The sequence below is a fragment of the Hippoglossus hippoglossus genome, chromosome 23 (genome assembly GCF_009819705.1).
Source record: "Hippoglossus hippoglossus isolate fHipHip1 chromosome 23, fHipHip1.pri, whole genome shotgun sequence".
In the NCBI taxonomy this organism is placed as follows: domain Eukaryota; kingdom Metazoa; phylum Chordata; class Actinopteri; order Pleuronectiformes; family Pleuronectidae; genus Hippoglossus; species Hippoglossus hippoglossus.
The window spans coordinates 16,893,623-16,915,994 of NC_047173.1; the positions used below are offsets into that span (position 1 = coordinate 16,893,623).

Genomic DNA, 22,372 nt, shown 5'->3' on the forward strand with positions numbered 1-22,372 from the left:
CTTAAGGTACATTTTATTGTTCGTTACTGATGCATGAATGTTTGAGACTTAGTTTAATGTTTAAGAAGAAATGAATTGACATTTATTTCATGTTTCCCAGTTTTATATCAATGACGTCATAAATTAATCACAAACCAACCAAACGAAACCTGGACTCAAATAAGCAAAAGAAAATAAACTGGTTTATTGTCATAAATAAATCTGCCGATGAATTCCTCCATTAGAAGTTCAGTGTATTAAGTGTTGATTCAGAAAACCGATAACAGACTCGTGATAAGACAAGTTAAACTTTATTCAGTTCACAGAAATTATACATCTCACTAGATTCATCTTATTATTTAAAGAGCTCATAGAAAAGTGTCTTGTTAAAATAAACTTCCAAGCATCTTTAAATACACAAATAAATATTAAGGATGTTATCAACACTTTTTATAATGGAGCCACATCTTTCCTCATGTTTCAAGTTTCCTGGAAAGAGCGATTGAACTGGTGCAGTGACGGTTAACAGCTGCTTGAAGAGTCAGTGCGCAGCCGGGGCAGCAAAAAAAAAATATTATATAATAAAGTTTCTCATTCTAAAGTAATGAATCTGCGAAGAAGTCAAATGAAGTTTTCCTCTCAGGAAAATATTAAACGTCTTTCCAGGAAACTTTCGATGAGAAGATGACATTTATTTCACTGGTGCATAATATTAAAAAATAATTTCCTAATTATTTACAATTAAGTTCCCCGGAAAGAACTATACAATTTTAATTGATATAGAAAAATAAATGCAGCTGTAAACTAGAGAATGTTTTGTCCAATTTTTCTGTCTCTGGAGGAAAATTTACAATAACTGGACAGTAAATAAATATTATTTTCTAAGAAATGACAGAATTCTTTCCAGGGAATTATAGACCAGTAAAATAAAATGTTGAAGAAACAAATCAGATGTCCTCTCGACAGGGAATCAAACCTGACAGAGAGCTGATTCTGTGTAAGAAGGATTATTTGGGAGAGTTTGTTTGAAGCGTCAGAGGAATCAGCCGAGGTGAGTGACAACAAGGGATCGGCTGAGCAGAGTGACAACGAGGGATCGGCTGAGCAGAGTGACAACGAGGAATCAGCCGAGGCGAGCTACAACGAGGAATCGGCTGAGATGAGTGACAACGAGGAATCAGCTGAGCAGAGTGACAACGAGGGATCGGCTGAGCAGAGTGACAACGAGGAATCAGCCGAGGCAAGCTACAACGAGGAATCGGCTGAGATGAGTGACAACGAGGAATCAGCTGAGCAGAGTGACAACGAGGAATCAGCTGAGCAGAGTGACAACGAGGGATCAGCTGAGGTGAGTGACAACGAGGGATCAGCTGAGCAGAGTGACAACGAGGGATCGGCTGAGATGAGTGACAACGAGAATCAGCTGAGCAGAGTGACAACGAGGAATCAGCTGAGCAGAGTGACAACGAGGGATCAGCTGAGCAGAGTGACAACGAGGGATCGGCTGAGATGAGTGACAACGAGAGGTCAGGACACAACAGATGAAAGAGAATGAAATCATGTTGATGTTTTAAGTGTATTTTTAAAAAGACGAGTTTGGTGACGAATGTACTAAACTAAAAGTAGGTACATCCTCCTACTGCCATAAATAAATAATGATATTAATTCATACATTCTGAAATAGTCTCCAGTGAGGAACTGTTTTAACAATTGTTCCAAAAAGGAAAGAAGGCCAAACTTTCAATAGTTCCCTCTTTCCAAATAAATACTGCAGATAAGATTTTGTATATCTTTGATTAATCTGCCGAAGTGAAACCTGTTTGTCTGACGAGCGTCTTCCTGTCACCAGGAAGTGTTTGACATCTTTGAATGAAAAATTAAAAACAATGAAATCAATCATTTAAATATTCGGTGAATGGAAATTCTTCTTTGGGTTTTAAAAGTTATTCAGACAAAACGTGTGAAGATGATTTGTTAAGATCTTTGTTTCCTCGTGTGATGCGTCGACTTGTTCTTTTCTACTAAAGGAACTTGATGACGTGGAACCTGAACTTAGAAGAAACCATAACGTTCTAGGTCGTGTCTTATTTTCCAATGTGTTAAACTAATCAGAACATTTATGATGTGACTGAAAATCGGACATTTACATCATTAAATAAATTAAAGAAGTGGAGGATGTAATGTTCGATCGCACTGAACTAAAGATTCAAAATATAAAGGAAATTAAAGAGGGAATTATTCTGGTGTTAATTTACCGAAGCCCAAGAAGTCATATCTGGATGTTTTTGTTTTATTTCACCCAAGCGTCAGATCATATATGTTGTTTACAGTCATATATGATGAAGAGAAGCTGGAACCAGAGGACGACGAGGAACGACCAATCGATCATCACAAAGAGTTGATGAATAATTGACTAAGTGAAGACAAATCACTAACTACTGAACATGTTATAAGATTCAAGCTGTGACGAGAGCTGAACATGCGTGTCTTTAAGTGCCTGAAGTGCAAAGGCCTAAATTGTGAAGAGGAGTGAGGACAGAGAGGGTGAGGACAGGGTGAGTGAGGACAGAGTGGGTGAGGACAGAGTGGGGGGATTAGAGCATAGAGGGAGGTGAGGAGAGAGTTGGTGGGTGAGGAAGAGGATGAGTCTAAGCTGAGGTAGGTGAGGACAGAGTGGGTGTCTCAGCTGAAGGAGATGGGGACACAACAGAGGGTGAGGACAGTATAGGTGGGTGAGGACAGAGGGTGAGTCTCAGCTGATGTAGGTGAGGACCACAGACTGGATGGGCAGCCTGCAGACGGGACACAGCTTGTTCCTCTTCTTCAGCTTCCTGGCGCAGACGTAGCAGGACATCAGGTGTCCGGTTCGTCCGTGGACGATGCAGCCGTTCTTGGGCCGGGACTGACAGATGAGGCAGGGGTCGAGGCACGACTCGGGCAGACGCCACTCCTCCGACACGCTGCGCTCCAACTCTGGGACCGCGGGACCAGGAGGAGGTGCAGGTGAAGAAGTGAGGGACGTGAGGAGCTCCTGGGAGTCCAGGGAGGAGTAGGAGGAGGAGGGCTGGGAGGAGGAGAACAGTTCCTGGGACTCGGTAGCAGAGGAGGTGCAGTCAGAGAGACACTGCGACAGAAGAGGAGTTTTCGCCCGTTTCCCATCTGGAACATCGACTCCTTCGTTTTCCTCGACATCAGAACCTTCAGGAGACAAATCCAACAAAGGTTAAATCCGTTTTCTTTTTCAAACTAAAACAATCTGCATCCACACCAACGCTTTATCCACATGGTTTGTCTGTTTAATCAAAATCACTGATAACATGTCAAATATAATACGTCTAAATAAAACCATAATAATGTTTGTTATATAGAATTGACCCTCTACAAACTACTGATGGACCATGTGACCTGATACTGCAACTCTAAAGTACCTGAAGGTTCTTTGGCTGCTGATTGGTCGGTTGGCTTTTTGGGCAGAGCTTTAGGACTGGAGGGGGAGGAGTTAGCAGCGTTGAGGGACTCCTCGGGCAGCCAATCGTGTCGCATGGTCCAACAGCGGAGGCAGTTTCTAGGGAGGGGGGGGTTCAACTCGTCACACTTCACACAGCGCCAGTAATCCTGAGAGAGAAAACACCACACTCACTGTGAGACGGACATAACAAAGTGTGTGTTTCATGTGTGTGTTTGTGTGAAGACTCACAGCTTCAGAGATTTCTGTGTCTTCGTCGAAGGAGTCTTCTTCTTCTGCCTCAAAGATGGTGACCTCGTACACCTGGACACACACACACAGGACAGGGGCTGGGTTAGGGTATCAATTCTGACCAATGGATTTCCAGTGTTCAAGACATTAACTGAATCATAACTCATTTATTGCCGTGTGTAACCAGATGTTTACCTGGTCATCGGCCGACAGAGAAGCGTCGTCTTCATTGTAATCGTCCGAATCTGCCGACTCGACCTCGAATTCGACGCTGAAGTTGTCGCTTTCCGAGTCTGAGGCTGGGACCGTGACCTCTGACCTCCCAGACTAAACACACACACACACACAGTCAGTGTTAGAAACCAATACAACAACTCTACACACAAAGCCTGTGTGTGTGTGTGATATACTCACTGTGCTGTGCGAGTCTGACGATTGGCTGCTGTGTCTGTCCCGCCTGCCTCCCAGTCCACCAATCACACACCAGGACAAGCTGTCGTCAAAGGTGAGGGAGTAGCTGTCGGACCTCCTCCTCTTCCTCCCCTCTTCTTCCCCTTCCTCCTCTGACTCCTCCTCGTCTTCATCATCCTCGACACTGTGGGAGGGGCCTGAGGAGAACAAGGTGGTGGGAGCGTTAGGTCACATGACGCGTGTGAGCACCAAGGAGGTGGTGTTGCCTCAGGAGTCACTCACCTGGTTCATTGCTCCTGCAGCTCCTCCTTCTCCTCCTCCTCCTTCTTTTCCTCTTCCTCCTGTCTGGTGATGAAGAGCGGCTTTCTGATTCTCCCTCCTAGTGACATAAACACATGTTGATTTAGAACTTGTAACCAAACTGTTTTTTTCTCCACCTTTATAAAAACCCCATAAGAAACCTGTGCTACATGTTGGTTTCTTATAAATTCAGCATCACAAGTAAGATTGAAAAGGAAAATCTTGGTGTTGTGATTATTATTAAAGAAGCTAGAATCTGTCTGAACCGTCAGGTAGGCTGTGTGTTATGATAAAGAACATGTGTATAACCAGCTGTGTGTCTTACCTCTGTCCCTCTGTCTGTCTGACTGTTGCTGTTTGGTTCGTTCTCGCTCGGGGGCGAATCTGAGAAACACAGAGAAAGGTTAGTTTTCAATCATCAATCATTTTACAGATGTGATGTTTTCAAGCCTGATGAAGGTGAAACATGAGAAGATGAAGACGTACCTTGGCTCTTCACAGCCACCAGGTTCTTGGTGATCATTGCAAACAGAACTCTGAAACATGAACATGTGTTATCACCTCACTGCAGCTTCAAGGATCACAGACACATTTTCTTTATGTTCAACACGTTAACTGACAAACGGAATCTAAAGAATAAACCTTCATCTCTCTTCTTTTCTCACCGTGGCTCTTTCACGGAGAAGCTGTCGACTCCCAGCACGCGGCCCAGTGCATCATGGGAGCAGTGGACAATGTGCTGCTGCTTCTGGTCGTACAGCTGGTTCTGGATGATGTACTGACCCAGGTAGAACATCACCTGCAGGAAGGACATCCCAGAATAAATGAGGCTTTAATTTAGTTGTTATTGTTGCTGCCCAAAGGAAGGAGGTGATGCAAAAAATGATGAGTCATGTGTAATGAGTCAGAGTGAATCTTAAGTACGGAGCTAGTTTCACTACAACTACAGTTTCTCCCTCTCAGTTCTAAAGTCAGAGACATGTTTTACCTCCTTCATGGTGAAAACGTCTTTTGTGGCTCCTGCATGTTGCAGCAGAGAGCGAAACTCGACTTTTGGTCTGACCTAAACACACACACACACACACACACACAAACAAATATACACACAGGAAAGTGTCAAGTCACAGGGAATACAGCCAGTGAGGAGTGAACAGTCAGTGAAGGAGTCCGCTCTCACCAGTTTGTTGTCGTCACTGGTGTCGGTGCTGAGCTCGCTGTCAGCTGACATAGTGAAGCTGAACGTTCCTGCACATAAACACAGATCCAGCTTAACATTCATCAAGTAAATGATTAAGATATAAGTTAGTGTAAGTCAAGTTTGGATCAGTTGTGGATGGATGAGAAGTCTAATCAGCTGAGACATTGATTATTGATTGTTTTGACATAACAGCAGGAACTGTCTGATTTCTGAATAGCTGCATGTGATTGGTCAGTGGGAGGAAGCTGCAGCTCCTCCCATCAACACTTTATTATCTTTTAGAGAAAACTGTGACTGGCTCAGAAACTTGAATTTCTGCTTATACGTGAAAGCACAAACTGGGACGAGGTAGAAATGTAACCTGACTTGTGTGAACATCTGTTCTCTCTCAATCCGTATTTCCTGTAGCCCCCCCCCTCTCTGTTGTGGTTTTGGTTCAGGCTTCAGTTAAGTTAGGCAAAGGCTCGAGTTAAATCCTCTGGTTAAGACGACTGCTTGGAGTAAGATTTGGTTCAGGTTGAAAACGGATGGAACTGGAGTTTAACTCTTCTACGAGCTACAAAACTAGGAGCCGAGCTGTCAAATGTTTCCACACAGACACGGAGGAGAGATCAAAATGTGTGTGTGTGGACTGAAGGTGTTTAAACAAGATGAAACTCAATCCTGAACCAGAACAAAACAAACTTTGACTCCTGAACATCAGCTGTCAGTTTATTCTTTTGTAACCCTGAGAGTAACTTTAACTCTACAGGTGAAATCCTCTGACAGCAGCAACACTTATATGAGAACTTATTCAGATACTCAGGTAACAATATGTTTTATTTATTAGTATGTATCAGTTGGTCATTGAAACTTATTCTAAGTATTTGATTTCAGTTTTACCAAATATTGTCTGAACAGTTTACATTGAACGATACAACAGAAATAAAAATCATGATATGGGTAAAAAAATATATATATATATATAAAGATATATATTTATATATATATATATATATATTTATATATATATTTATATATATATATTTCTCAACATTTGGCAGATGTAAGAAACCTTACTGACCAAATTGTTAGATGAATAATTGATAATATAAACAGCATGTTAATTAGATGTGAATGAAAGTCTTACCTGTATATACAGAGTGAGGAGCGTCAGCAGCTGTCCATCCTGTGCAAGTAGAGCAGATAAAGTGCAGTGAGAGCGGAGCCAAGCTGCAGCCTCTTATAAAGCAGCTGAGACATGTCAGGACTAGACCTGCCTCAGTGGCCTGGTCTAGTCTGACTGGGGCCTATCAGGGCCAGTCAGGGCCTATCAGGGCTGAGTCAGCTGCAGCAGCGTGAGTTGTATGTTCATGTTCTAACTGACTGGAACAGCTGATTTACTCACAGCTCTGTGTAGACATGCTGAGACTAGTCCAGGATGACTCATCCCTCAGAGGAACATGCTAACCAGGCTAACCTTAACTAGGCTAACCAGTGGTAACTAGACTATCCAGGCTAACCATAACAAGGCTAACCAGTGGTGACCAGGCTAACCAGTGGTATCCATGCTAACCATAACCAGGCTAACCAGTGGTGACCAGGCTCATCAGGGATCTAACATTAACATGACAGTGGCCTGACTGGTTCCACAGTCCCAGTCTCCTGGTTCACTGGGGAACGACGTGGAAGAGGATAACAATTCCGTCTGGCATCATTATCACATATAAACTTTATTTAGGGATCTAATGAAACTCAATTTACCACCTTCCTCCTGGAAATATTTGTACTCGTACATAATGTACTGTTTTTGTCGGGAGCATGGATCAGACCGCAAGAGTCAAAATCACAAACATTTGTTTTGAATGTATAATATCAAAAAGGGAAATACTTAAACCTAATCTAAATAAAATAATATTTACATTTTGCTTGTCAAAGCTTCTCAAACAGATCTTCTGCTGCATTTTTGGTCTCATCTGATATTAAATGAAATAATTTAGGTTTTTGAACAGTTGGTGAAAAAACTAACAAATCCATTATTTTAGGATTTTGGAAATTATAGAGGTCAGAGGTCGACATTTCATATAAAAACATGAAGAGATTAATCAAGAAACTAATCAAAGGTTTAATCACTAATGAAAATGGTTGTTTGCAGCCGTAATCTAATCAAATGGATGATTAGATTATTATAAAATCATTCGTTTAGAGCTTATCTTGGATTATTATTATCACATGTAATGAAACTCCTCATAACACAGGAGGTCACCTGATAAGGCAATAAGATGAAATGACAGGTCTGAAGAGTAAAAACAAAACCGAAACCATGTTCTAATAAAACCATGAAGATTAACCACCAAGATTAAAGTGGAGACAACAAAATAAGATGAAATAAGTGTTGATATAAAGTTAGTGATGAAGCATTAAATAAACAATAAAAGTTCATCTGAAACTACTTGAATTTGAATTTTTCTCACAAATAAATTACTCGACGGAAAAAACAGATGATTTGAATCATTAAAAAGTTATGAAAATCCAAATATTGTCTTGTTTAAGCTTCTCAAGTGTAATGTATTGACATAGTAAAATTAATTTGTTAATTTAAACTGTGATTGGTCTTTTAAAACAGTTTTCTAGTAGAAACGATTTAACAATTAATCAAATAATGACTAATGAATAATTAACGATGACAAGCCTCCTGAGCTGCAGCACGCGACACCTGAAACCTGCCCACACATGTGACCCTTGCTGGGAACACTGGTCGATGTGTCCGGACAGTGTTCCCAGCAGCTGACACGCTCCATGAGTCAGCTGTTCCCCTGACAACACGCATGCAGAGGAAATATGCCCGGACTTGTCCCAGCTCACAGACAACATCACAGACAGCGTCACAGACAAACATCACTCATTCAACCGTCACACGCAACACACACGGAAACTCTGCAGGACGACGACACAACAACTTCCTGTCTCAACACCCGAGTTCACTAACACACTTTAGAAACATTAAAGTAAAAGGTCGAGCGTTGCTTGTGCACATTTCTGCTCAATACACGTGGCAGCTGCCGTTTCTCTAAAGACTCATTAGTATGTAATCACGATGAAACAGCCACGTGCACGTTTTAGCGTTAATTCACCAACACATGCACGAAAACGTGTAAGTTCACCACCACCTCTATTTACAAAATCTCCGTGTTTACAACCGTTAGCATTAGCCGCTGGTTGCTAACAGAAACTTCACTTCCTCTTTAGAAATGTTAGGAAAATAAACAAACTGATACTGAAACCAGAACCGAGCTGTGGTGAAAAGATAAAACAGCGACAGATTCAAGTTACCACGGCTTTAATGACACGTTTTATCATCTCGTTCTGCATGAATCCGGCTGACGAGACTCGCCAGGCCGCGTCGCTGAGCCAGGAAACCCCGAGGCTCCGCGGCCTGCTAGCACGATGCTAACCACCTGCTAACACGCGCTCCGGCTGTGGTTACCGCACTAAACTTTACCCCAGTTAAGTTTAACCATTACTTACTCACCTCTTTCAGTTAGTTTAGTTGTTATAATGTCCCACGGAGACGTTAATCCAGCGGGTTAACGAACAACTAACGATGCTACCGGAGCATCGGTGTGTTTACTGTACTGGTGTGAGGGTTACAGGTGCAGCGCCCCTGCCGGAGGAACACCGACACTGCACTGTGGACATAATGAGCTGTGACAGATTTACAGTAAATATATAAATAACATGTTATTATTATGTCATCATTTAAAATCATTTGTTATTTTTTCATAAACCAACAACAGCCGAAAGGAAATGGGAGAGGCAGCTTTTTTTAAATAAAGTTGTGGAAAAGACCAAAAAGCTTTAGTTCAGTAAAAATCTTTAAAAGAAAACTTAAAACTTTTCTCTTTACTTCAGCCTTTAACTAGGTCGTACACTTGCCCTTTAATAATTCATATCACTTTCTTTCTTTTCTGTTTTCATGCATTTTTTCTTGTGAAAACCATCAAAGTATTAAAAAAAAGATGCAAAATTTTACTAACCAGAGATGTAAAACAACTACAATTAGATGTTACATAGCAAAAGAGTCATAATATGTATGTAAATGTAAATGAATATAAAGTGATAAACTACAAGATAAGAATAAAAGCTAAATGGAGATGACAAAATGACTAAAAACCATGTGTCAGTGTCTTTTGCTGCCATGTGACTACAAATATAAGCTGTTTATGTATTTTAAGCCCGTTTAAAACAACTGTGGCTGTTTTAAATACAAATAAAGTTTGGCTTGACTATTTATTCACAATGGTAACTTTTCATTATTGCTTAAAATCGTTTAAATTAAGTCTTGATAATTTTTTTAATCTATTTTACAAAACGTTAAGTAAAAATCCAATGTCAAACTGAGCCACAGGGGGCAGCAGTGCACATCCACGCATCCAAATCTGCCCCGAAAGTCAAAAAGCGAAGAAGAGGGGTGAGGCCCACGAAGAAGAAGCCGTGGTTGAACCTCGTGAAGCGGGAGTTGACAGCTCGCTAACATGAACTGGTAACTTTCACTCTCTCTCATCTTTAAACTCTCAATAACCTTTAAGTCTCTTTATTATTAGTTATGATCCTCGAACGCGCCTCGTAACGTCAGCTGGTTGTTGAGCCTGCTGCTCTGTGAGCACACTGAGCTAGCTGAGGCTAACGATGCTAACACTCAGTGCTGGTGCTAACAGGCTAATGTTGACATTCGTTAACTCGGTAGTACTGCAGTAAAAGTACTAATACCACCCTGTAAATACACTCATGTTTATTACATAGTAACGTAGTAAATGGCAGGAAGAAGTATTTAATGCAGTAAACTGTCTCCTGTTAATATTACAGTGGTTTATACTCTTTTTTTGTATTAGCTGCATCTGCCTCAGACTGAAGTAGTTTTAATACAAGAGTCCTGAAATACACTGGTCATGAAGGTTATAATGAAATTGATTTAACTGTAATGTAATTGCATTATTCTTTACTACATCAGTCCCCTAATCACGTCGGCCCTTTGTTGCAATGTAAAGAAAGTGAATGATCTGCTCCCTGATCTGGAGCTGCACCAAAAACTCATTGGTTCCTTCTTGGGTCAATTCCCTGCACTTTACAAAATTAGGATTTGTAAGAGTAGTTTTTGCATCATCCTGCTAAATATCACAGTAAATAATATGTTTGCATTGTGTTGTCCTTCAGGGGTCAGAGTGAGCTACCGTCTCCTGTGGTGCGAGATGACGAGGTGACGGTCGCTGCCCGCAGGAGAAGAAAGAAGGTGGCCTGTATCCTCCCATGTGTTACTGGTGTGCTCGGCGTCAGGCAGACCTGGCGCTGGTCATGGTTTTAGTAAAAACAAAAACAATGGAAGAGTTTTAAAAAACAGATGTCACGGAGAATCATGGATAAAATTTCCAGCATCCTTATTCATCCGAGTGACAAAACTAAGAGAAAACATGATATTCCTATGTAATATTAGTATTAGAGTAGTGGATAGTACTCACAACAACTAAGACTTTAGGAAATGATTATATATTGGTAAGGAAATGCTGATGTATCACTAGTATTTATTCATAATATCCGATTTGTCAGTGTTGTTGTTTTCTTAACTGTTGTTCTCAGTCCCGTCACCCGGCGGTGGCAGCCCGGTCTTTTCCTCAGTGACACCAGCCCGCTCCCTGCGGAACACTCCTGCTTCCCTGTTCAGACAGACTGGTACGAAACAGGCACTGCCGCTATTAAGCCTGATTTCACACCGACGATTGTCTAACCTAATATCATTCCTCTCATCTGTCTCAGTAACTCCCAGGGTTCCAGATGTTTCCTCCATTTTGGCTCCAGGGGGCCGAACTCCTCGATACACACACACGCCCAGAAACACACTCGGCAGTCAGGTAAGACACTGGTTCCTCTATAGAGGGACTCAAACACTCACTAGCTACACAATAATCCATGATTACTGATGGTGTGTGTGTATGTATCTAGAATCTGGATGACAGTGACTGGACCCACAGCATGTTCACGTCCCCTCTTGCGGGTCTGGAGAACACCAGCTTCTTCACAGAGGACGTCGGCAACCTCAGCTCAGCCCTGCTGAAGGAGGACGACCCAGGAGAAGCCGGTGAGTGAAACAATCGCACCCCCGTTACTCAGCATTGTTAGTTTAAAATACTGCTGTGTCTTAATGCTGCTGTTTTTCATCTTTTCAGCCGCTGCCAGTCTTTTCCCAGAGTTCCTTGCATCTTTTCTGAAACACTCTTCCTCTGCGGTGTTTGAGCTCTTGGAGGATTATCAGACACTCTGCCAGGACAAAGTAGGTTTTGTGTGTGTGCTCTTGTACATTTAATCTGTTTGTGGTGTGAAAGTAAAGCAGACCGACTGCAGGAGTTTATTATAGTAGTTTGGTTTGAGCATGAATTCTAACGTGGAATTACTATGATTGCTGCAGCTGAATTACTCCCTTTCCCTCCCCCACCATGTTCAAGGTGGACGTGCTGCAGTCTGTGGTCCTCAGAGCAGGTCAGAACAGTAAAACAGCAGGAGTCCGCTGGCTGCTGCTGCAGGAGAGCAGCTCCTGGAGACTCATCACCTCACTCTACAGGTAACTGTCATCTTGAAGGACTGTCTGTGTGTCCGTCAGTTATCCGTCTGTCTGCTTGTCTCTCATCGATCACCTCTCTCTCTGCAGGGACCGGGTCCAGTTGGCTCTGGAAGATGACATCACCATGTTGGACATTGTAAGTAACAGTGTCGACACAAACACCGGAATAAACTGATTTTCATTTTGGTTTCTTTCAAAACAAAACAAAACACACACACACACACACACACACATTAATCCTCAGCCTTGATGAATACACAGAAACACAAAACACAGACTTGTAGTAACTGGTCAAGATCTAATTCTGTTTGTGTCTTTGTGTTTGTAGGTTCCCAGTGAGAGTGAGAAGGTTGTGGTGGAGCAGCTCTTTCAGCGAGATGCTGTCATTCGACAGAGTCAGGTAACAACCGCACACACAAGCAGGAAGCAAACCCGACTTACTGCTCATCATTCACTGTCTGGTAACTGTGTTGCAGCTGGTCGTCGATTGGCTCGAGTGCATTGCCAAGGATCAAATCGGAGATTTTTCTGATAATATAGAATATTATGCCAAAAATGTCTGCTGGTGAGTTTACGTCTGTCTCTTTTTTTATTGTCAAGTCCACAATCGTGTGTTTATAACAAGTGAGGTCCTGGAAGTGCCTCTGTTAAGTGTGTGTCTGTCTGTCTCAGGGAGAACACTCTTCATGCGCTGAAGATGAGGAGGAAGAGCGGCGCTGGTTTCACGGTTCCTCTGGTCACTGAGCTGGTGAGGCCTGTTTCCACGACAACACACACATCCTCATTTCTAGTGTAACTAGATACACAAATAATAAGTGTGTTCTTGTGTCCAGGACCCAGACGCTCCTCTCCGGCAGCAGCGCCCCCTGGCTGATCTGGACAGAGAGGACGACGCCCGACTGCTGAAGAATCTGTTCACCCTGATCAGAGCGGGGATGACGGAGGAGGTAAAGAGACATTCAAACAGGGAGAGAGAGAGACAAAATTATGTTTGGTTCATACTGTATTTAAAGGTATGTTGTGTGTGTGTGTTCAGGCTCAGAGGTTGTGTAAACGCTGTGGTCAGGCCTGGAGAGCAGCAACTCTGGAAGGATGGAAACTTTACCACGATCCCAACATGACCTCAGGTAAAATCTTACTAAAGACTAAATTAATTATGTAATTCATACTCGTCACTTTCTCCTCACTACGGCTCTGAAGACTTCTCACTCTCCGTCTGTTCCTCCGTTGTCTGCAGGCAGTATCGAGTTGCAGCCCGTGGAAGGAAACCCTCAGAGAGGAATCTGGAAGGCCTGCTGCTGGAGAATGGCTGAGGAGGTATAATGCAGCGTGCAGTCCACAAATGAACCAGTGTTTGTCTGACGCGTCAAGCCTTCACAGAAGGAGTCTCAGGACATCCCACAATGTTAAACCTGCTTTGTGTGTTTCAGGAGCAGTTAAACAGATACGAGAGAGCGATCTACGCCAGCCTGAGTGGAAACCTCAAACCGGTAAAATCCTATGTTCATAGGTTGCAATAATACAAATTAAATAATCAGCCTGTGATTTAGCGTGTAGAGATCCAGCTGGTGATCGTGTGTGTGTGTGTGTGTGTGTGTGTGTGTGTGTGTGTGTGTCAGCTCCTGGCAGTGTGCGAGTCATGGGAGGACTGCGTGTGGGCGTACTTCAGAGTGATGGTCGACTCGCTGGTGGAAAAGGATCTGATGTCATCGGGTATGGCCCACCAGGAAGTGGAGTCACTGCCGCGAGAATACCTGGAGGCGAAGTATGACCCACACGAGCATGTACACACACACAGAAATACCATATTAGCCTGAATATAATACACATATTACCATATTTCATGCGTCACTGTGGCTGTTTTTCATTGAAACACCTTCATTTTGAGTAATACTTCTGTTTGGTTCCTCAGCTGGACGATGGAAAAGGTGTTTGAGGAGCTTCAAGCCTCAGAATCGAAGGTGAAACTCTCAAACAGACTCGATGTGATCGGTGAATGTTAACGTCACGTGACTGGATGGAGTGTAATCCCAGCTGCTTGTTGTTTGTGCGTGCAGAGGGTGTTGGAGGAGACGGGGGAGCATTACCACGTCATCCAGAAGTTTGCCATCCTGGGAGACCTGGACGGTAACAAACCCCCCCCGCCCTCATCTCCTCCTTGGAGACTCACACTCTGATAGAAAGAAAATATATTATTCTTAATCTAAAACATGAATCTCAACCTCTGTGTCTCTCTCAGGTCTGTTGGAGGAGTTTTCTGATTGGCTGAAGTCCTCTAAGCCCCTCCCCTCCCACCTGCTGCGCTTCATGTCTCACCTCCTGCTGTTTTTTCGCTCTCTGGGTTTGGCACTGAAGGTAATTCTTATTAATTCACTTTATTTATAGTTTGAGATTCAGCATGTTGATGTTGCTGACCTGTTTGTCCCCCCCCCCTCTCGTAGGAGGAGCTGTGTGTGGACGTGTTGAAGGCGTATGTTACCCTTCTGATTCAGGATCAGCAGACCGACCTCGTGGCGAGTTACGTCGGCCAGCTCCCGGCCGAGCTCGGCACAGTTCAGTACGCCGCCTTCTTGGAGACCGTCACCCAGGCGGAGCTCCGCCCCCGCTGTCTGCAGCTCGCCACTGAAGCAGGTGAGAAGGAAAATACTGAAACGTAAACACTGAGGTCGGAAAAAACACATTATTATTATTGAGAGTAAACTGAATGATTGTGTTTGTAGGCCTGGACGTCTCTGCGATCACTAAGCTGGTGGTGGAAACTGTGAGGGAGAGAGACGACACAGTGTTTACACATCACAACCAGACGCTGGAGACGGCAACTACCAAGGTACAGAGGAAAAATCAAACTATAAAAACAGTGTTTGTTTAGATGCATGAATGAAAAGTAACAAACAAACAACTTACATCTAAACCAACTAAAAACAGTTTTGTCGAGACTCAAACTAAAGCAGGTGTTAATAAAACCGACTGGAGTTATGTTGATACTGTGATTTGATAGGAGGACCAAAGGAAGATCGAAGTCATCGATTGGCTGCTGTTTGACCCCGCCCATCGAGCTGAAGCCCTTAAACAGTCCAACGCCATCATGAGGAAGTTTCTGGGTACTTTTTTTTGTGTTATGTGTTATTTATTTATCCAATAACTGACTGACCACAATAAGAAATAATTAGAGGGACAATTCTATTATTGTACATTTCAACATAGTCAGTTTTTATTGTGAACATGGAAATCAACAAAACACAAATAAATAAATAATCCAAGGACGGCTTTAGGTTTTTCCTGGTAACATTTCGCCGCCAGTGAGGACCATGATGCAGTTCTTCTCTGTCTCTCTCTCTCTCAGCGTTGCAGAAACACGATGCAGCGAAGGCCGTGTTCTCTAAAGTTCCAGAGGACTCAATGAAGGAGATTTGTTGCCAGTGGGCGGGAATCGGTCAGGCCACCTTACCCGCCGAGGATGAGAACGCCATCAGAGAACACTTGTGTATCAGAGCCTACCTGGTGTGTTTCCAGTCTCTGTTTTAATGTTTAAATATCACGACTGATTTGGACGTAACTATCGTTAGTATGAATATAAATACAAATAATTTGTTAAACAGAACAATAATAAGAATCACAATACTATTGCTTTAGCAGTATTAGTATTAAAAGTGGTATTAGGTGTACTAATTCTACAAGTAAGCTTTTGTTTTCTTGCACAATAATTTATTTAAGCCTGATCAAAACTTTGAAGAACCTGTAGTTCTCTGGTGAAGTGGAAGAAGTGGATTTAATATTGATTGATTGATTGATCAATAAGGTTGATCTGATCTTATTCTTCTTATCGTCTCACAGGAAGCTCATGAGGCGTTCACTGACTGGTTCAGTCACAGTAGCTCCGCCCCCCAGAAGCCGGCACCAGTGCCAGAGGCCAAATTCACCGAGAGGGTCGCCAATGAGATGAGAGAGAAGGAGTACCAGGTATACACACCCTCCTTGATCAGTGTTAAAAGGCTCATCCATATAAATGTTCTTGATTCAGGATTTAGATCCACGTCATTTGTCATTTTGTGTCTTCCAGTCGTCTTTCTCCTCCTGGTCCTGTCGCCTGGACGTTCTGACTGAAGACGTGAAGGAAAGAATCTACAATGTGCTGCTGTTCGTCGATGGAGGATGGATGGTTGACAACAGACAGGTAACTGTTTTACGATAGGATCTTTGAATTGTTCATTTAGGAAACTTTACAAACTAACTCTGAGCTTTAGGGAGTTCTTGAAAAGTCCTTGTAGCTTATTTTGGTTGTGTGTTTTCAGGATTCAGAGCAGGACTCGGAGCGCAGTCACCAGATGGTGGTGTTGCGTTCTCTGTGTCTTCCTCGTCTCAGCTTCCTGCTGCTCAGCGTGCTGCAGAACTCCACCAGACACCAGGAGGCGCTGCGTCTAGCCGACATCATCTCATCTGACCAGCACCGTCTCTACCAGGTAAAGACCGTAGACTCTTAAGAAAAACAAACATAAACAGATCAATATTAGATTTAATACTTTTTCAAGCTAAAATACTGAAAAGGGTGAAAAATTCTCTGCTTATTCTGTTTCTCTCCACAAATGCAGGTTTTCTCCAAAGAGGAGCTGAGGAGGTTCCTGCAGAAGCTGAGGGAGTCGTCTCTCTCTCTGTTGGACAGAGGACTCGACCCGCTGGGCTACGAGTTACAGCCATCAATTTAATACACACACACACACACACACACACACACACACACACACACACACACACACACACACACACACACACACACAGTTTGAATTGTTGTCTTTTTGAGCTGTGTTAATCTTGTTTTGCAAAATAAAAGCCTGTTTCTTGTAGTGTTGTTGTATAAACTTTATTTTAAGTTTTAATTACACTTGTGCTGTAGAGCTGCCAATTGATGTTGGTCATGTTTGCAGGTTTAGTCATGAAATCTACCGAGTGACATTCTAGTTTTATATTCTTTTATTACATACATAAAGAGCAATTAATTTAGTCTTAAGTTGCCGCTTCAGTGATAATAATCTAATATAATAAACAGTAACAGGGTCAGTTCTTTTTCCTTCTTTCCCATATATATTTAAAACACCATAAAGTGCCTTGAGATAGTCTATGTTTTGCTTTTGCTAAATATATATTTATTTAATATACTCACGTGCAGCAACGGGCTCGATCATTTATTTATTCATGAGTTGTTTTATTGAGATTTTCCTGTTCCTCCTCCAGTCCGTTAGGGGTCGCTCTTTCTCACCACACGTTAGATAGACTTGGAGGAAACAGGAAACGCGGGGCGGGTTTTAATTCAGGAGGAATCGAACCTGTGGAAGGAAAAGCAGCCAAAGGGAAAAATCCTCCGGCGGCAGCAGCGGAGATTCCGTCACCGCGGAGGCCGAGTGTGGAGGCCCGACAGCCGGGGAGAGGAGCAGACACAGGCCGGAAGCTGTGGCTGAAGTGAGAGAAGAAGAAGAGTGAGACAGAAAACATGCAGACCACAGGTAAAGTTTTCTACACGCGTGGCACAAACACACAATTACACACACACAGTCACACACAGACACACTAAGGCAGGGAGTGTCATGTATGTAAAAAGCTTCATCTTAAATCTGTTGCATGTAAAATAACATGTCATTTAATCACTAATGTTAAACTTGCATCATTGAGGTTTTAAAGTCAATATTCAGATCATCATTTATTTTACTGTCAATTTGTTTTAATGCTGAAAGCAGTGGAGGAGAGTAATCGATTACAGTTGCTCGAGTCAGTACTGAAGCACAGACCTGGAGTAACTCATTGAATTTTTTCCACCTCAAGTCAAAAAGATTTTTCCTAAATGACTTTAAATAATTAGTTCAACGGTGAATTGCAGGTTAAATGATTTGTGTTGATTTTTATCAGACTTAATTGTGAAAACAGTGATTTTAAAGTAATCAATTACATTTTACAGAAGTATTAATTTGGGATACTTTACTTGGGTATTACAGTTTTATTCTAGGCTTCATTATTCCACCTCGTTTTCAATGTAATTTGAGTTTTGATATTTTACAATTTAACTATGAATTTCATTATAAATAACTATAAATAAAAGAAAACACAAATACAACCAAATATATTGAACTTCAATCAAGAATTTGTTTTACATAGAATCTAAACATACATGTTTATCTTTTGAGTTTATTCTGTAACATGAAACTTTACATATTCGGAACACGCTGATCCCGATGTGTCTGTGAATAGAATCCTCTGTACTCTTGAGTTTTCAGACTTTTTAACATTCACCTTCTCTGTTTCTTCTCCAGAGTGAACCTCGACCTCAGTGAAGTCAAATCGCTGCTCAGCTCAGAAACATCTGGAACCATGGCAGAGACGCTGTTTGGGTTTTCAGCCAACAGGCGCCTCATGGCCGGGCTGCTGGTCAACCTGCTGTCCTCCATCTGCATCGTCTTTATCAACAAGTGGATCTACGTACACTACGGCTTCCCCAACATGACCTTGACCCTGGTTCACTTCGTGGTCACGTGGCTCGGACTCTTCATCTGCCACCAAATGGACATTTTCTCTCCAAAGAGCCTCCCGGTTCGCAAGATTGTGTGGCTGGCTCTGAGCTTCTGTGGGTTCGTGGCCTTCACCAACCTCTCCCTGCAGAACAACTCGATAGGAACGTACCAGCTGGCTAAAGCAATGACCACGCCCGTCATCATCCTCATCCAGACCACCTACTACAAGAAGACCTTCTCCACCAAGATCAAACTGACACTGGTAAGGAAAGCTTGAGTTCCTCCCCCTCTTGACATTCATGTGAAATGAGGCTGAAGCAGTGACCACAGCCTGTTTTTAACTCCTTCCTGTCTGGTTCATCCCCCGTCTGTCCCCAGGTGCCCATCACGTTGGGGGTGATATTGAACTCTTACTACGATGTGCGGTTCAACCTGCTGGGGACAGTGTTTGCGTCGCTGGGTGTTCTGGTGACATCGCTTTACCAAGTTGTGAGTAAATACACACTGAAATGAAACGTGTGGTTTTTGTAAAATTGTCAGAAATACAATGAATGATTGTTTAAACTCTCTCCCTGTCTCTCTTGTGGTCAGTGGGTCGGAGCTAAACAACACGAGCTCCAGGTGAATTCCATGCAGCTTCTGTACTATCAGGTAAAACTCCTCTCCAGAGACACAAACAGTAGTGGTACTAGCAACAATTTATTATAATACTAACACTGTGACTATAACAGTAACTGCCTGTACACTGCCTTGTGCATTGTTCATACTGGCAGTGGTTTTTTGGTGGAACTGGTTTATGGCTGGACCTTGTTAGGCCTGGACCTGGGACAGTCGTATTGTCTGATGTGCAGAGTCCAGGTTTCTTGATTGGGAAGGAAACATGATATGGTATCATCTCTGATCTCTGATCTGTGTCCTGTCAGGCTCCTCTGTCGTCAGGCTTCCTGCTCTGTGTCGTTCCTTTGTTCGAGCCGCTGGCTGGAGACGGAGGAATATTTGGACCCTGGTCTCTGCCTGCTCTGGTAAAACTCAACACAAAACACACAGACTCACAAAACTCCCTCACACTCAATATTCAGTCTACTAAAGAAGCAACTGGCTCCCGACGTTTATTGTGAAATCCTTGTTTTTTTAATTATCTTTTTGCTGAGGTAACTGTGTTGTCTGTTTCCTTTCTAGATGACCGTGCTGTTCTCAGGTGTGGTGGCGTTCCTGGTCAACCTGTCCATCTACTGGATCATTGGAAATACCTCAGCTGTCACGTATCCTTTATTTCTAGTCTGTAAAGTTCCAGGTTTAAGGGCTTCTTCGTTTAAGGGCTGTTGGGGATTCAGGTCTTTAAGGCTTGTTAGGAGCTCTTCTATGTTCCTGTAGAGGTTTGTGGGAGAGTTGCAGGACGCAGTCTTGGTCTCGTTGGGGAGGTTTCAGTTGTTGTTTCAGAAACTAGATCGCTCGTCGTTTTCCTTAATCTAGTTCTCAGCTACAACATGTTTGGTCATTTTAAATTCTCCATCACTCTGATTGGAGGATACCTGCTCTTCCACGACCCGCTGTCACTCAACCAGGTGAGTCTCACGGTGCTGCTCTGGGATTCAAACCTCAAATCTCACATTCATTTTCTCTAAAACCTCTTTTCTCTGCCCGTCTTCCCCCCCCCCCCCCCTCAGGCTTTAGGGATCCTCTGCACGCTGGCAGGAATCCTGTCTTACACTCACTTCAAGCTGACCGAACAGGAGGAGGGGAAAAGCCGCCTGGCTCAAAGACCATAGGGGGATTTACCTGTCAATCAACTGCACAGCCTTTTTATATATAAATATTTTATTATGAGTATTTTTTCAAGAGAGTAAGGAATTTCATGGTGGTTCCCAGACGGGAGTAAATGTGTATGACAACACATTAAGTGGGCTGAGTGAAAGAATTGTGAAAGACCCGTCGAGCAAGGCATCAAACCTTCATCTGCTTCTGGAGACAGGCACCGCCATGAAAACAATATTATAATCATGTTAATGATACGAGTCAAATAACTATTGTCATTTCGCCTGCTTTTTTTTTATTTGTCCAGAAGACATTTTCTTCTGTTTGTCCCTGATAGGTTGAACTCACATGAATCATCCTCTCACTTCTTCACTCTCATGAGTCGACTGATTTTACTGCAACATTTTACAGTTGAAAAAACGACTGAGCCTTTTTAAACAGAGCCTTCATCGAGCAGCAGGAACAGGAACCACGTCCGGTCGCATCCAGTAGTCTTATTTTAAACTAAGTGTTAATTCTCAACCGCATTTGAGTTTCCAGTTTTGTTTTCTGCTCTTAGTCTCATTCAGTGTTAGTTAATTTATTGTTATTTTTCAGTATTTTGTATAATTTTTTCATAGAATCTAAAGTATTACATTTTATTGTGATGAGCTTCTTCACACACTTTACTGCGACAGACAGATTTCTACTTTTTTCCCTCTGCTGAAAACATTTCAGATGCAAACGTCGACCTCCAATCACCGATCACAAGTTTGACGGCTGTTGTGTATTTAATATTTAAAAGGTGTTGACTCCAGTCAGTGATTTTACTTCTGAATTAAAACTCAACTATTCTGCTTCAACAGTGATTATCATTACAAGAAGTGTCTTTATATTGACTGGACAATGATGTAACGCTGCCTTGTCATGAAACGTCTGACTGAATCATGACAGATTCACTGTTTTTTTATTTCTCTTCCATGTGTTGAACTTGTTCTTTCTGCTGAATAAAACTGATTTAGTGACTTTACAGCTGTTTCCAATTGTTTATTAGAGTTTAACCTCTTTGGGCCTCATACAGTTAGTTTAATTGGTGTAAAGCTACAACAACAAATACTAATAATACTAAAGTTCTTTCATCTGGTTTCAGGTCTTCATTTGATAAATTAAGTGGTTTCTCTAGTCTTGTTTAATACATTTAATATGTTTGGGTTGTAGACTTCATCAGAGATGTTTCATCATTTCTGGTCAACTATCAATTAATCATGTAAATAATCAAAGGATTAACCAATAACTAAAACAACAAACCACTCGTTTAATCTCAAGCGATGTATTTGATCATTTATCATTTACAAGTCTGTAAAGTAACTAGTGACCATAGAGGTAATACAGCAGATACTTCGGAGTCGAGTGGCAGAGATCGACAGCAGGATCTTAACTTTGAGATGAACTGCAGCAGAAACACATCAGTAAATCAGATGGATTCATTATATTCATGCACCTTAATGTGAAAGATTTTCCTGTGAACAGCAGCTTCTCTGTGGCTCTGAGCTCTGAACTGCCACCACCCACACTGTGTCAATACAGCTCCTGTGTCACACTGTGTCAATACAGCAACACTGGTTCACTTTAACACACACACACAACCACACACACACGATCTCAGGAGAGCGGCTGGGCTGCGAACCTTTCAGATGAATGTATGAGTGTAGAAACAGAGCGTGTCTGTCGTCTCAGATGGAAAATGTGAGAGCTGCTGTGAAACTCACAAAGACTCTGTTGTTTCTACTGAAGGTCAAACTGTTTTCAGTTCAACGACACAGGTTCACTTTGGCTTTAATAAACAGCTTTAACAAATTAAATCAGTGCAGCTGCCTCGTTTTTTCATTAAAGTTACATTCACCAACACCAACAATCCTCTGATTTAAAATGCTCATACACGTACAACTAATACCAATATATAT

General features: G+C 42.3%; 3 protein-coding genes across 7 annotated transcripts; 2 read left to right on the plus strand and 1 right to left on the minus strand.

The window, feature by feature from the left end:
* Positions 1-1,657: 1,657 nt before the first annotated feature.
* mdm2 (MDM2 proto-oncogene) lies at positions 1,658-9,258 on the minus strand. Of its 2 annotated transcripts, none has more exons than XM_034577760.1 (14): positions 9,097-9,258; positions 6,715-6,753; positions 5,565-5,632; positions 5,376-5,450; positions 5,053-5,186; positions 4,874-4,923; positions 4,713-4,771; positions 4,370-4,466; positions 4,091-4,284; positions 3,872-4,003; positions 3,677-3,748; positions 3,408-3,594; positions 2,710-3,177; positions 1,658-2,653 (listed from the first exon to the last, which is right to left on the minus strand). In XM_034577760.1, exons 3-13 carry the CDS (start codon positions 5,613-5,615, stop codon positions 2,732-2,734), a joined length of 1,497 nt encoding a protein of 498 aa, XP_034433651.1. In that variant the 5' UTR covers positions 5,616-5,632; positions 6,715-6,753; positions 9,097-9,258; the 3' UTR covers positions 1,658-2,653; positions 2,710-2,731. The 2 variants fall into 2 exon arrangements, with proteins under 2 accessions (XP_034433651.1, XP_034433652.1); XM_034577761.1 differs by having other exon boundaries at positions 2,363-2,406; positions 2,732-3,177; positions 9,097-9,246.
* A 724-nt stretch (positions 9,259-9,982) lies between these two features.
* nup107 (nucleoporin 107) lies at positions 9,983-17,018 on the plus strand. 4 transcript variants are annotated; one of them, XM_034577730.1, is made up of 28 exons: positions 9,983-10,107; positions 10,779-10,861; positions 11,199-11,291; positions 11,376-11,470; positions 11,562-11,697; positions 11,786-11,889; positions 12,062-12,177; positions 12,265-12,313; positions 12,506-12,577; positions 12,654-12,742; positions 12,850-12,925; positions 13,011-13,124; positions 13,214-13,304; positions 13,415-13,494; positions 13,608-13,667; positions 13,797-13,942; positions 14,090-14,138; positions 14,235-14,304; positions 14,417-14,532; positions 14,619-14,808; positions 14,898-15,004; positions 15,176-15,278; positions 15,521-15,678; positions 16,012-16,137; positions 16,238-16,351; positions 16,470-16,637; positions 16,767-16,881; positions 16,936-17,018. In XM_034577730.1, exons 1-27 carry the CDS (start codon positions 10,100-10,102, stop codon positions 16,878-16,880), a joined length of 2,727 nt encoding a protein of 908 aa, XP_034433621.1. In that variant the 5' UTR covers positions 9,983-10,099; the 3' UTR covers position 16,881; positions 16,936-17,018. The 4 variants fall into 4 exon arrangements, with proteins under 4 accessions (XP_034433621.1, XP_034433622.1, XP_034433620.1 ...); XM_034577731.1 differs by having other exon boundaries at positions 16,940-17,018; XM_034577729.1 differs by having other exon boundaries at positions 16,767-16,879; positions 16,920-17,018.
* Positions 17,019-17,463: 445 nt separating this feature from the next.
* On the plus strand, positions 17,464-21,438 carry slc35e3 (solute carrier family 35 member E3). Its single transcript, XM_034577781.1, has 8 exons — positions 17,464-17,675; positions 18,477-18,936; positions 19,053-19,163; positions 19,266-19,325; positions 19,598-19,696; positions 19,854-19,936; positions 20,155-20,239; positions 20,342-21,438. The coding sequence occupies exons 2-8, from the start codon at positions 18,535-18,537 to the stop codon at positions 20,441-20,443; spliced, it is 942 nt and encodes a 313-aa protein (XP_034433672.1). The 5' UTR covers positions 17,464-17,675; positions 18,477-18,534; the 3' UTR covers positions 20,444-21,438.
* Positions 21,439-22,372: the final 934 nt, after the last annotated feature.